The sequence below is a fragment of the Chelmon rostratus genome, chromosome 22, assembly GCF_017976325.1.
Source record: "Chelmon rostratus isolate fCheRos1 chromosome 22, fCheRos1.pri, whole genome shotgun sequence".
Lineage (NCBI taxonomy): Eukaryota > Metazoa > Chordata > Actinopteri > Chaetodontiformes > Chaetodontidae > Chelmon > Chelmon rostratus.
Genome location: NC_055679.1, coordinates 12230398 through 12245384, shown reverse-complemented (window position 1 = coordinate 12245384; position 14987 = coordinate 12230398). Strand labels below are relative to the sequence as shown.

General features: G+C 41.7%; 1 protein-coding gene across 1 annotated transcript; it reads right to left on the bottom strand.

Annotated features, from left to right (window-relative positions):
* Positions 1–409: 409 nt before the first annotated feature.
* On the bottom strand, positions 410–14901 carry lrguk (leucine-rich repeats and guanylate kinase domain containing). The gene is made up of 22 exons (XM_041964446.1): positions 14859–14901; positions 13896–13944; positions 13603–13663; positions 13187–13288; positions 12904–12985; positions 12684–12784; positions 12314–12395; positions 11977–12101; positions 10564–10707; positions 9896–9976; positions 9618–9704; positions 9337–9443; positions 8564–8686; positions 8021–8117; positions 5868–5981; positions 4848–5049; positions 3888–4006; positions 3142–3297; positions 2768–2856; positions 2361–2429; positions 1015–1133; positions 410–633 (listed from the first exon to the last, which is right to left on the bottom strand). The coding sequence occupies exons 1-22, from the start codon at positions 14899–14901 to the stop codon at positions 410–412; spliced, it is 2376 nt and encodes a 791-aa protein (XP_041820380.1).
* Between the last annotated feature and the right edge of the window lie 86 nt (positions 14902–14987).

The window sequence follows — 14987 nt, the reverse complement described above, 5'->3', positions numbered from 1 at the left end:
TATACTCACCTTATAAATGGCCATTAATGCCATCACTTGTCATGGATACAGACTATAGCAAGTGCGAGCGATCCAGACGTGTTAAGGCACGAGGAAGAGATCACAGGGAGAGCCGAGTGCCGACAGTAAAATCTAACCTCAGGTGTTTGGCTTGAGCTTATCACATCACAGTCTGTGTAGTTTGCGGTAAGAAAGCAGGATGTGTAGTTTTGTGGTTGACTGTTAACTTTTGCAGTTACAGATTTTTGGATGTTAACTGAAGAGGCCAAACTTATGTACTTTTACTATTTACTGATGACTGACTTCATCTTATTTTTCTTTTTATGTTAACACAAATTTTGGTTAAAGACGCAGTTACTTTGAATATTTACAACTTTATTTAATGCCAGACAGCCTACAACCATGGCAGCTATCCCTCCCCGCCTGCTTCTCCTCCCCGGCTCCCATCTCTGACTGCTGGGTTTGAGTTGGGTCTGAGTGAAGGAGCCGGGCTGGGCGCCGCAGGGGTCTTGCGCCCAGTGGGGATTGGCGGCAGGATGGCCTTGACGTTGGATCCAGGACGTCCGTCAGTGGGGGGAGACGCGGCCACAGCTAGCTGATCTGTGCCTGGACGGGGGGATTCAGGAGTTTGGCCTGGTGCCGTGTGATGTGAAATAGGAATATTTTACTTCATGAAATCACAGCTATTGAAACACGTCAACACATCTTTAGAACTAACTATCCTCAGCTTGATTGTCTTATAATCAGATGTACTGTGTTGGCGATTGAAAGGCAGTAAAGGGAGCGTTTTTTAAATCAAATGAATGACTAAAATATAAAGGAAAAATATACAGTCGTCAACTTTGGAATAGTGTTAAAGCTTAAAGCATAATACCGTAAGGGGACAACAAATTACTAGTGAAACTATCTTTCCTTGGCCTGTAGCAGCAAATCTCTCCTCTCTTTGCTTTCTATATTTAACAACATAGTAATGCCCAAAAAAGATTAAAAAGAAAAAAACATAGCAATAATAACCTTTGAGTGTTTCCAAAGCGTGTCCCAGGACAGACATATCTAGCGGCTCCACTAAGCCAGACAAGGCCCCGGCTGAACTGGGCACAGACAGCGCTGAACTGGCACGAGACTCATCCGAGCTGGTGGTGGTGAAGGGAGGAAAAGAGGGGACGGAGGAAAAGACAAACCGCAGGGGGTCAGGGGGAAAAGAGACAGACAAGGAGTTTGTGTAGTGAAGGTGTGCAGTGAAAGAAAGACCAGGTTGTTAAAGGGACCAGTCACAAAGGTGAGAAGAACACACAAAATGATTTGAGAGTGATTTTTTGAAAGTTTAACCATTACGCTGGGAAGACCAAGAGGGACCATCAGAGCAGTATTTCTGACCACATGTCACAATAGTTCTGATGAAAATAATTCATTTGAGTTTGACCATTAGTACTCAATAAATAAACAGGTATGGATTTTTGTCGTACACACACGCAAGTGCACATGAATAGAAGACTTTAGAGGAATACAAAAGGATCCTCTGTTACAATGTGAGAGACAGACACACGCGAGTAAAGACACATCCCTATTTAGAGCCGTGTAGACAGATGTCTGGAATCCTCTACAGAAATACTGAAGGGCTGAGTAATGCTAACAGGACATACTGGGGGCATTTATTGCTCAGACCGCGTTGACAGAACTTGTAGATTTTCAACAAGTTTGGCAAAACCTGAGAACATCAGGCAGCAAATTAAATTTGACTGAACATGTCCTGCATGCATGTTTGCAAAAAAATAAATCGCTAACAATTTGTACAGGTGAGAGGAAGCTGTGTGTGCTCTTTCATGCACAACACACACTCATAATCACACATACTATATAAGCGTCTGACTCATTAAACCCATATTTGCCTGTTTACATAAGTGTGCACACAGGGGAGTCAAAAAGCAGCAAGAGCTATAAAATCACAATTTGTGAGTGAGCGCATTTGTGTGTGAGCAAGCGTGTGTGTGTGGGATGTCTGTTTAGATTCAGCCCCACGTGGATTGCACCAGTAGAATGGGCTCTATAAAAGCGAACATATGTTGTAAAAACAAGCCAAGGGAGTAAAGAACACTACTACAAAAGCAGCTTCCTGCTCCTAAATCTTTAGATTGTTTTTTTTTATGAAACCACAGGACTTGGATTCACTCACCTCATCTTAAATCTAAATGCTGCCATTATGAATTCAGAGCGTATATACAGAGTGAAATCTTACACAGCTTTGAAGTATTTATATAAATCTGCTATTCTTCCACAGCAACATCTGGCCTCAGTTTTGACTGCATTGGGAGAGTGTGAGCACCTGTAAGTGTGGTGCATGTGTGTGTGTGTATTCTCACCTGCTGTCCTCAATAAAATGAGTACCAGGATCATGATTCTGCAGTGACGATGGTGCTGTTTGAGCAGACCTGAGGTACACAAAAAATACGATTAAATTCAATCATTCTTCTTCATGATAATAAATCATAATGGAAACGCAATTTCCATTTAATAACTGGTGATGGGTATATTTTTGGAACACTGAGAATAGAGTGCCACTCCACAAGCCCATCATATTAACAAACAGTTAGATTCAAATAATTTGGGCACCTGTCACTTCATCATCAAGGTCAAACAATAACCCGAAACAAACCATCAAAATGCAGTTTGGACAAGTGCACCAATTAAACCAATTTGGCCCAGCTGAAAGTGCCTACTTGAAATTAAGCAGTGGAGTGCAGTGGAGTGTGTGCTACTTATAATGAACCTTTTGAAGAGCTGGCTGTAGACCCCTGGACTCTTCCCCACTATAGCCTCTCTCACCAGCTGCTCACGCCTCCTGATGGAAGCTAGCTCCTGCAGAGGGGAGAGACGGAGAGAAGGAGGAAGTAAGAGGGGAGACAAAAAGGAGAGGGAAGTTAATGCAGAGGGTGATTAAACTGAAGAGGAGACGGGGGGGAGAGGAAAGTTGGACCGGGTGAGTGATGATGTATGGCAGTGAGGACGAGAGAGAAAGCCAGCATCTTGATGGAAGATTGAGGATTATTTTTCCATAAATTTCATACAGTCTAGATGTCTATTTAACATTCACTTACAGGCTTCATTACCAATAAATTTTTCAGCAGACGTCTTATAACTCACAACGTGGCTCTTCTGCGGGCTGAGCACTGCCTGGATCTTGGTAAAATAGTTTCTGTAAGACGGATCTGAGGGGTCAAGAGCTGTGGCAGAGTGTGACGTCAGCGTGGCCGATCCTGACCTCGACGGGGGTGAAGGTGGCTCCTCCTCCTCCTCCTGCTCTTGACCTGAGACAGAGGGAGACAGATGCTGTACATCAGCACTGTGCAATACTGTATTTGATGATTACAGCATTCTAACAGACATGCACACGATCAATAGGCTGTGTATGCATGCACGTACATAAACAGAGAATATGCTACGTGGAGCAGGAAAGCAGATTTATAGACATTATTTTTCAGCCATGTTAAAGAAAAGATGCAGCGATTAAGTGTTGCAAAGTTTAAAAACAATGGTCTAAATCGATGCAGCACAGGCCAATATATCCTGGCTTTTAGTCCCTAGCATGGGCCAAGTATCAAAACACTGAATTTTAGACATCCCAAAATGCATCCAATAGCATCTTTTCATTAGACTCTAACTGTCTGGTCAATGCTTCATACTTTCATACCAGAGATGATGCCACTTGATATACGTATGTTTTCACAGGGTGATGTATACTTCCTGTCACTGGTAAAATGACTTTGACATGTAAAAAAATGGTGGACAGCCCCATGCAAGGCACACTTGACTGACTTCACTATTACCTCTTGCTTAAAAAAAATGCTGTAAGCCTGCTAATCATGATTTGAACAAACAAACAAGTACACACCTGTGCAGGCGTTGTCAGGGGATTCTCTGTTTTTGTGTTCTCCTTCTTCCTGCTCATCTAGCAACAGGTACTCCCTCACTACCTGCCTCAATGTCTGATAGGCTTCCTCCCAGTCATCTACTCACACATCCAAGTGCACGCACACACCCACTCACCCACACCCACACCCACACCCACACACACCCACCCCCACACCCACACACACCCACCCACACACACACACACACCACCACAGAAAAAATCTGGTTGTGAACAGAGCCAATGCATCTCCCATCAAACAGCAATGAATCACAGATATGGGGATGATGACCTTAGTGTAATGAGGTGCTAGCTAGCAGTGCATAAAAGTGATGAGGTTCCACACTCCCTGTATGTTGATCTCATTAAGAAAACAGCTAACATGTCTGAGTGCTTTCATGAGGGGATGATAAACACAGCTATTCCGTGGCTACGTGCCCTTAATACATGTGGTAATTGGATTGAAAGTGTAGTGTATGGATTTTAGAGGAGTGTGTTAATTTATCTAAGGCTATACCAATGACAGTTGCGCTAAGCCAGGGTAAGGCAGGGTATTTTTCGCTCTGTGAGGCACCACATTGACAAATTGCCTGTGAACAAAGCAATCACAGCCAAGACTTCCAAATTTCTCTCTTCCTAACATCATATCCAAAGCAGGAAGAAAAACATGTCTCCCGTGGGAATCAATTGTGTTGTCTTAGTTTAAAATAGATATTTGTTTTAAATTAATTGAGAGTATTTCTAATTACACTTTGTACCACAATTAAACTGTCATGAACTAATAGTAAAATAGATCTAGAGGCCACTGGAGGATATTAAATTGTCATTATTATAACTGTAATGCACATTTAAATCAACAAGTGGAGCATCAAACAACATGAGTGAACACATTCCATATAATGATAAAGTTCTTCAATTACAAAGTGCTTCCATGCCGTACCACAGGGGATAATATTATCAAAGAATCCCAGTCGTTGCCTGTTGGTGTTGGCGTAGAGCTCTATACGTGACACCGCGATGTCAATCTGTGCTGGGGTATAGAGACCACGGTTTTTCAGGTGGCCGATGTACTGCTCCACCTGGGCGGGGATGAGCAGGATGTATCGAGGCTCAAAGTAGCTCTTCTTCAGACTGAACACACCCTGCATGGACGGGCGAAAAGTTCTGTTACAACGAGGGGTTGCTTTGAAATGTATTTGAACTGATTCACACTGTGCTGTAACAACTTCGGAGATGAAAACTGAAAAATCAAATCCACTGGCGACACACGCACGCAGGCAAAAGCAATTTAGTATTCCAACCAGCGTGCGTATGATCCCACAGTCTTATCCCGAATCGCTGAAAACATTATTTATTAGCTTTCATTCCAATAAAGCACGCAGTTGATACTGAGAAAGAAGCTTCACTTTCGGTGTCTTGGGTTTAAAACGAAACATCACTAATGCCCTTAAAGTAAATTTTTGCATTACTTAAATATCACTCGAACAGAACAAGACAAATATGGTTTGCGTTTGCAGATGCTTTATATTCTAGTTTTATAACAAAACTTCATATTTGCTGGGTTTTCAAGAAATTACTCAGCCTTCCCGCTCCATTTAGACAATATAAGCAGAATAAACATATAATAAGTTCTTTAAAACACACTGTAATGTAGCTGCAAACAGATATAAGGACATTTTAAACTAATATTTAATACATTTTCTCAACAATTAGAACTTGTTACTATTACTATGTTGTCATTCATGATCTGTTTAGCATCCACTGATGGCTTTGCACTTGTTGACAAATGCATAAAAAAACACTTACACCTGCTTACAACCACTTTATAGTCTAATATAATCTTACATATAGTAACATAAAGATCCTCCATCTCTACTGTATGTTAGTCTACTGGCTTTATTGTCCACATGTGATATTAGCATACTGAATGTGCTGTCAGACAAGACTTTTCCATACGCACCTCTAGCTCCATATGCAGGCAGCAGGCAAGTCCTTCTCTTGCTACATCCTCTATGGCGTCTCTGGTCAGACCGTACCTTTGACCCCCATACTGCATGGTCTGGATAAACTTACCCTGAAAGGAAATTTCCAGTTATGAGGGGAAAGAATGAGAGAACATATTAGTTACCAGTTACAAGCAGCATTTATCTCCCAAAGTGGACATATTCCCTCACATGCACACACAACCCAAGCATGTCCTGTCAAGATTAACAACCCTTGCCCACCTGTGAACTGAACTTTTGACTGGGTGGTCAGTGCAAAAAAACTCTCCCTTTGTTACTTCTCACACATCACCCCTGACCTTTTGTCTGCCGGCTTTTGGAGCAGTTTCATTTTCAACTCTCAACAAGCTTATGGCCAAATCCAATACAGTTCACTAAAACAAGTTGTTCTTTGGTTTGTGGTGGCAAAAAGGAATTCAGACATATAAATAAAACTTGTTGTGATTCTCAAGAAAAAGTTGTATAAACTTGTATGAATTCTATTACTCTAATTGAGTAGTTGTTTGTGCAAATGTAATGTGAAAGTGTTGTGTTGCATCGTGTAACTGAAGCTTATTTTCACTGTATTAAAGCAGTCTGCTACATTTGAAATCACACCAATTAGAGAGCACAAATTTTGTAACATCAGCATTGAGTCTGGCCTGTCAATTAAAAGGCTACATTTGAAACCAGTAGCAGTAAACAATACACTAACAAGAAAATGGTAATCTAACAAGGCTTTGTTTTGCTAAATCTTTCCCAAAAAAAAGTCCTCTCTGCCTTTTAGAACTGCATTCAGGATGAAAGACTGTATAATATGAAAATAATGTAAAGAAAACTCATTAACCATGAGTCACTATAGTTTAAATTTAATTAGGTTTTACTGATAATTCAGGTAAGATGTGTGTCCTGAAGTCAAACTGGATTTTTTTAGTGTCCCTGAGCTTCTTAAATAGGTCACCGACAAGCATTCAAACACTCAGTTATAAACATGACACTTGTGATTCCATAGTACCAGACGTGGATGCTATTCAGACAAAATTGCACAGCAGGTGTTCCTTGTGTTTACAACACAGTAAGGAGTATAATAAGTACCAACGACTGCTGATTGTGGTTAATTTTGTACAAGAACAGCCACAAGGAGTGGGCTCAAGAGGTTGTGATTGCACGCTTACTAAAAAGCACCTCTGAGGGAAAAGGGAGTGAAGAGGAAGAGGGCGGCTGACACATTAAAAGGAGAGAGCAAGAAAAGGAGGGCAGGGCAGTGATAAACCAAGTTGCTGGCAACAGAAGAATGGAGGGTGGAGGAGAAGATTGGAAAAATCAAGTAGAACGAGGGACAGACAGTAAAGTTAACCTGATCCACTTCCTCTGTAGGAATAGACAAAAGGCATAAATTCCAGCATCAAAGCCCTCGCTGTGTAAATCACTGCATGACCCAGACCTCCATCCATCATCCCCCACCGCTCTTACATAACAGGCAGCCTGACTCGAGGGACAAGATGGAAAACAAATGTGTTCAAGAACTCCGACCTCTGCACCCATTTTTATGACTTGAAGAAATCCACTCATTTGACAATTTTGTTATCCTCAAAGCATATACGTACACAATTTGACCTTCTATGAAAAGAGGTGTATTTTATGTGATTTGTACTAATACCTGCACATTCGCAATTTTAAAACCCTTTAGCTCTCTGTGTCCTTGTCAGTTGTCTCAGACTATTAACCATGACTTGCATGGAAGCATTGTAGGAAATGCTGTGATAAGTCATCCTAAAGTAAAATTGAATTACTACAGCCATTGCAGCTTATCAAAAAAGCCAAACTCAACTAAATGTATTTGTTAAATATCAGCCAGTAAAAGTAAAATCAATCTATCCAAGTAAAAGTAATTATCTCAGCTACTCAGCTCATTATTGCCAGTGAGTGAATTCGATCTGAAACTCAAGGAGTTATGTGAAACAAGAACACTAAAGAAGAGCCAATATACATTTAATTAACTCATAGTGAATATTAATCTGTTTGCATGATTTATAACAGAGTGCATATGAGCTCCAAATAACCTTGAAACATGTATTTTGCTCTCATGTAGTCCAAAGGTCGACAAAAGCTTAATAGCAATCTAACGCACCATTTGAGTCATGTTCTGAAAATCTTCCTCGCTGACAAAATGGTAATCAATTCCATTCTCCTCTCCAAAGTAGGGCCTCCTTGTGGTGTGACAGGTTCTGTGGAAGCAGACACATACGAGGTAGAGAAACACTCAGTCCGGAGAGTCCAGGTAACATATCCAGTCATATAATTTATGAGGTCTAAGTATGTGAAAAATCTCAGAACTACAACCAGTAAAGAGGACCAGTAGGGGGGCTTTGAGCTGGGACAAGAGCACTGGGTTTCTGGAGCGTTTCAGACAGTGAAAACCTTAACATGTAGGTTTTACTTTCCGCAACACGGTTTTGACCCCACATTTAAAGGGTAGATTCATATTTTTTCAAGTCTATCTTCGTACGAAACTCAAATTATACATAAATATCAACCAAGACAAAGACCAACTTGGTTTGGCTAAATCAGACTGGTGAAGCCTCATATGAGCATTTGCTGATCTTAAGAATGTAATTTAGTCATTTATTTTGGTAACAGCACGAACACAACCCCCGAGGAGTTTGAGACTGACCCATAGGCGAAGTATTCGTTGAACTCCTGACACAGTCTGTGGGCCAGCTCTCTCTTCCCGCAGCCTTGAGGACCAGTCAGAACCAGCATCGGATATGGAGAGTCTGCACTGGGCAAAGTGCTGCTTGGAGAGACACACACACACCTTTCTAATAAACTTAAGCTTGACATGTACAGTCTCTCTAACCATAGACGAGCAAGACTAAAGTTTATTAAACTATGAAGCCAGAGCACAAACTTCTCTAGTCATGAAAGCCGCTCCTATAGTCAATATAAACGGGAGCCTTGTGGGCAATATGGATGTGCTCTTTCTGAGAAGCACAGAGTAGAGTGGTAAATTGACTGTAGCTGCAGCATTTTATTTGCTGATGATGGATGTTTTCAAAAAAGTGCTGACGCATGAACTCATTTTCGTCTTTTAGGGAGTAGATAATATGAGCAATACAGAAACACTGCAGATAAATTGCTGCTCATGTTTAACTTTCTTGAAAGTTGATTTTGCAAGATTTTTATGATTTTGACAAATCAACACGTTTGATTGTCAACCTTCACATTCAGAGCTCACATCCTAAATGAGACTGTATTGTTTACTGTCACCTCTGTCAACATGCTGTGTAATTCTTCTTCCTCCATATTACTGTACATTAAAGGAAATTAATATTCATATGAACTCAATGCACTGGGTGGTTTTATCTTAAGCTTTACTTTCAGAAACAAGGCACATGACCATTCAGAGATAAAAAATTATATATCAAACAGTATATTTGTACCGACCTGTCATAAACCACCTGGGGCTGCATCAGCTGATACACCAGGTGGGTCATGTGATCCCGGGCTGCCACTACATCCAAAGGAGGGTCGTACTTGTTTACTGATGACACCTGGGATTTAAGGTTAGTAACTATGTGTCACAAAAAGTAAACTGTCCCACATGGATGGAAAACATTAACAGCTGAATTAGGTTGGTGGCTTTCCTGATTAAACATGGAGGTCAGGCGTGTTGAGACTCTGTTTGTGCTGTTACCCTGCAACATTCCTGTGGTTTTTATTCCTACCTTTTCTTCAGCAGTGACCTTCTCTTGGTCCAGCACAGTCAGATGCTGAAGGAGGAAGACGACTGCCAGTCTGTAATCTGGTTGCTCCTACCAATTACATTCACACGGCATAAATTATAAAAATGTGATGAATCTATACTTAAAGCACAAATTTTTTCTGTGTTGTCAAGCTGAATACAATTGCTGAAAACACGATGCAGGAAAGTGGCTCTCTACCTCCGCACAGTCAATGAATGTTCTCATGGTTGTACGCTGTGGTCAGTAAAGGGTTGGTTTACCTGCACAGGGTTTCCCAGCAGGTTGAGGTCGCTCAACAGGAAAAGATCATGAATGTGTTTGCACTCCCGAATTTCACTAATCTGAAACAGAACCACAAATTCATGCTGGAGTGCACGTGTAAAGGTTCATTTGTAGTCGTGAAAAGACTAAACATGGTGAGCATGAAGGTTCATTCTCAAACTTGTCTGCAACTACTATTCTGTCAAACTAGAATTGAATTGTTGTATTGGGAGTGTACTCATATTGGAGTCTGCTCATCATTTTTTGGACATTTCACAAGCTGTTAAAACTCTGGACTGTTATTGTGATGGTACAGTTGAACTCATTCACCTGGACCTGAACTTCCAAACTGGTCAGTCTACAAAAAATCCATGGCATGGAGATGTAAAATGATGACAGGTTTTGGAGCTGAAACAGCCATGCATGCAACTGAAATGTACTCAAACATGTACCTACTCTTTAAGGGTTTAAACTCTTTTACAGGTTTCCCTGTATGGTACACGATTTTTGTTATTCTGAGGATAGACTTTTAAATTCATCTTTGGTGCAAATCTACATAGGTTTTTGAATTCTGATCTCATAATTTATCTTGGATCCCATGTAAGAATTAGGCTGACATATTTGTGCTCTTAACCAATTCTTTCTGAAGGTTGTCTTTGACCAATACCAGGTTTTTCTCCAGATTGATGGAGCCCAGGAGGTGGAGATTCTGGAGGCCAGAAAGACTGTTAATGCTGTTCAGAGACAAGTCAAGAACCTGCAGACTCCTCAGATTCTCCAACCCTTCAATCCTCTCCAGCTGGTTCCCCCTCTGGACACAGACAGGAAAGAGGACACATTTTAAGAGGCAAGTACGTGATATTCATGAATATGCATGCATGCATAAGTGGATTCCAACCCACAGTTCTACTTCATATACAGTCAGTGATTCCCACTGATAAATATTAAGGACACGCCATGGTCGCTCTGCAGGGTGTGTGAACCTTCTTTCCCCTCAGTGCTGAGTTGAGTGGCAGGCCTGCCTCTCTCTGCTAAATCCTGACAGGTGAGGACTGACAGCCAAACAGCTGGCGAGGTGCTAGCGCGGCACGCAAACCAACTAAAGAACCAGACCTGGGCATTCCTCCCTTGTCAGGGTCCCCAGCCTGCTTCTCACTCCATTCCACCAACTAAAGTTGTTATCTAGCCGTCTGGCCACACCTCATCCTGCTCTTGCCAAGCATGTTGCCTGGCAGAGGGCTGCTGTCAGCGGGGGTGGGTGACTGCACTGGTCCCCTGAAGCTCTAGGTCGGTGCTGTGATGGGCTGTGAAACAGGCTGGCTGACAGGGCTGTGCTGTTTAGGGAGGCAGCATGTGAGGGAGAGGGTCAGGGATGGGATTAGATGGATGTTGGATGGACAAGGTGTGAGTGTGTGTGCGTATGTGCTGAACTTGGTCCAGGCTCACTCAAACACCAGCAGCTGGTCCCAAAGCAAAGCTACAGACAGGGGCAGGCAGAGCCAGACCGATGGCTGCTGACAATGAGGAAACACTGATAAAGGAGAGAACATGCATGTGCCCACGCGTACACACACATACACACACACACACATAAACACAAGCAGAAAGAGAGTGAGAAGCAGAGAGAGAGAGAAAAGGCCTGCTGTTGGACCATATGGTGATTCTCAAACAGGGGGCCAAGGTTTTACTGAATGTAAAAATGTGGCCAAAAACAGAGACATAAAGAGAAAGACAGAGGGGAGAGAACAGAGAGATAAATAGAAATAGGTGAAATTTAGCATACGTGAGGTAAAAGACATGTAATAAGAAAGATCTCTGAAAATACTCCTACTGTGTGTGTGTGTGTGTGTGTGTGTGTGTGTGTGTGTGTGTAAGTGTGTGGGTAGCTTGGTGTGTGGGTGAGATACTAGACAACACATGGAGGGAAACAACCTCCTGTGAAGCAATGCCATACATATAAATGGAAGTATTGCCAAGCAATTGCAAAAAAAAGACAAATGAGACGTCTGTGCTTGAACGTATGAATGTCTGTGTGTGTGAATGTGCATCACATTTCTGACTGTAATAGAGCAGGACTTACGAGGCAGAGGTGGGTGAGAGGCAGACCGTCCATGCCACTGATCCTCGAGATCTTGTTGTGTGCCAGGCTGAGATGGGTGAGCTTGCAACATTGCTCAAGACCACTGATCTCACTGAAACTGTTGTCTGAGAGTGGGCATGTTAAGAATGACACACAAGGGAAAAAAGCAGTGGAACAAGTATATTTTCATAGACATTATCATATATAGGTACAGAAAGAGGCTATAGGGGCTTTGAAAAAATTGTGTGTGAGACAGAGGCATAGACGAAGACAAAGAAAGCGCATGTGTGAGTTCACATACACATGGATGAATGTTAATGTCTCTCAATAAGGATACAGGCCAGATCCAGTTTACTAAGCGATGAATAGGCTGACAAATCCTTCATTTTTGTCATACGGTTATGGGAGAAATTGACTTCCTGAAAAAAAAAAAAAGCAGCACACTATTAACCAAAGTCATGAAAGCCTTCATTACATCTCACTGAAGAAATTCTTCGCTTAAATCCATAGAGTATGGGAAAGAATTTTCAGTCCGCTAAAGTTCACTGTCATTCAAGGGCAGTTAATGCCTTGTAAGCATATTCAAAGTGACTACAGATGGGCTATGGAAATCCATGCCTATCTTGAGGGAATAACAGCAGAGGGAGAGAAGCCCAAGCCAACAATCAAATGTGGTCTTATCCTGTCAGTTCAAGGTCCTACATTACCTTTAGATTCTTGGGTGGCTCGAATCCAAAGAAGTTGGAGATTTCATTGTGAGAAGCATCCAGCATGACAAGGTACGGCATGTGGCTCACACAGGATATATCTAGCAGTTGAAAAAAGTTAGAAAAGCACATTAAGAAAAATGAACTACTCAAATTTGAATAATTAATGTCTTAATTACATCTTCAAGGCCACTGAATTTATCTAATAATAAAAAGTCACCTTTAATTTTGTTGTGTGGCAGTTCCAGCTTTTGAAGATGGACATAATTGGATAAAACAGATATGTCACTGAGATTGTGACTCTGGAGTAGAGAAAAATACAACCTTGGTTAAACTTAGTTTGCCTCAAAATTAAACGACAAAGAGATCCGTCACCATAACGACAACATGACAGTGTCAAGGTAAACTGATTTGTCAGGGAACGCTTCATCTTGACAAATCAGACAGGCAACATAGCTGAAAGCCATTTAATGTCATTTATACATGCTGTCTGCGTGTCTTACAGGCAGAGACAGGTGGTGGTACAAGTGTTGCAGCCCAGTGCCAAAGCGTCCAAGGTTGGACACACAGCTGGACACCATCTCAGCAGTTAAAACACCACCCTTCTGGAAACATAAAAGGGACACATTTTAGTACTTTAACAGAGTAATGAAGCTGGCATGTGCAGCCCTTGTGGAATTTACAGCAGTGAGCTGTAGGGATCCCTGCGCTAACAATACATGTACAGAATCTGAAGACCGCTAAAAGCATCACTTATTGCTCACAGCTTCCTGCCCCTCAAAGCACACATGCACATGTACATGCAGTGCACACACACACACACACACACACACACACACACACGCTTACAAAGGACACACACCGCTCTAATTGCACTTTACGCGGCTACCGCAAATTGAAAATTAATCAACCATTTGACCTTGCTGTGCTGTTTTACTTCCCCAGACCTCTTGTGCAAGGTTACCTGCTTTACCTGTTGCACAACGGAACAAATATGGAGGTTTATTCAAACTGCTCCACTAATATGCGGTCACTCTGCATTTTTCATTTACACTGACTCCACTTTGATACTATTACACATTACAGCTGAATTATTTGGACATGCTGAAAACAACGGAGTGAAAGAAACTAAAACAAAAAAGTTTATTTCTATTAAGAAGACACGCTACATGCAGCTTATTGTCAGCTAAGGTATCCTGCAGCTTACCTCCATCTCCGTTTTCTTCTAGCTCAACGCGGCTGGCAGCGTCATTGAGGGACCCTGGGGGGCAGCAGCTCGGGTGACGCTGAGGAAAACTGTTGACTCACTGTTCCCTTTATCGTTAAATGATGTAAAGTCGGGGACAGCGACTAGAACCTGACTTATAAACAGTCAAAGTATCAACTTTTTGACAAAGAAGGTCAAAAGGTTCGTGTTCTAGCTAGCTAGAAAGTTAGCTTTTCACCCGAAGAGTATACCGTCGTCGCCTGGCAACGTTAAGACAAGTGAGCGGCGAAAGGAATTGTGGGTGATGTAGTTTGCCTGGTCTCAACAGCGACAGTGGCACACAGGGAGCAGGTGTTTAAAAAGACGAGGAACTTTACAACTCTGGAACGTGAGAGGAAAACAAATCCAAAACCTAGCATAGCTGTGAGTACTGTTAACAGCCTTTACTTAGGTGGGCGAGACAATTAAAAGAAATTAATGAGAATATTCACAGGCAAAAGAAATTAAAATCATTCATAGATAGCACTAGGTGAGTGATGACGACTAAAGTTTACCAAGACCAAAAAATACTTAAAAAGAATTGCAATATTTTCCCTACTTATTATTTCTACAATATATTTAGCTCTAAAGTATGAAAATGTAGGCATCTACCATGAAAATGATGATGAAAAAAAACATTACTGGCACGTTCAGAGATTCAGAGATGAACCATCAATCAGCATGTGACCACCAAGGGTTCGAGTCATGCATTTTAAATTTCAGTTGCTGGGTCACCCTTTTGTTTAGGACTCCATTGTCAGTAGACACAGTTGCACTAATACACTCCCTGGCTTTGCAACACGTCCAACAGACACAGATTTCTGTTAACAACACAAGTCTTCAGGTGGTATGTTGTCTGTGTTTATTTTTCTGATTCCAATATGCAGCACTTCAGCTTTTCATGCTTCAAACCATGTCACACATCACACCTGTCAGGTAAAGCACATCCTCTAGTGTTGGTTTTGGATCCATCTCACTCATATGATATAACTTCCCGGTTGCATCAAAACAGTGATGGACTGTGCTGTCATGTGTGAAAGAGGCGTTACTGCATGCAC

Bases quoted from the DNA above. Each gene is read 5' to 3' on its own strand.
- lrguk (XM_041964446.1), bottom strand. From the start codon at position 14,901: ATGGATCCAAAACCAACACTAGAGGATGTGCTTTACCTGACAG. The intron at 10,708-11,976 runs GTAAGTCCTGCT...GTCTGTGTCCAG, and splicing joins CTCTCACCCACCTCTGCCTC to AGGGGGAACCAGCTGGAGAG. The intron at 8,118-8,563 runs GTCAGTCTCAAA...CTGCTTCCACAG, and splicing joins AACGAATACTTCGCCTATGG to AACCTGTCACACCACAAGGA.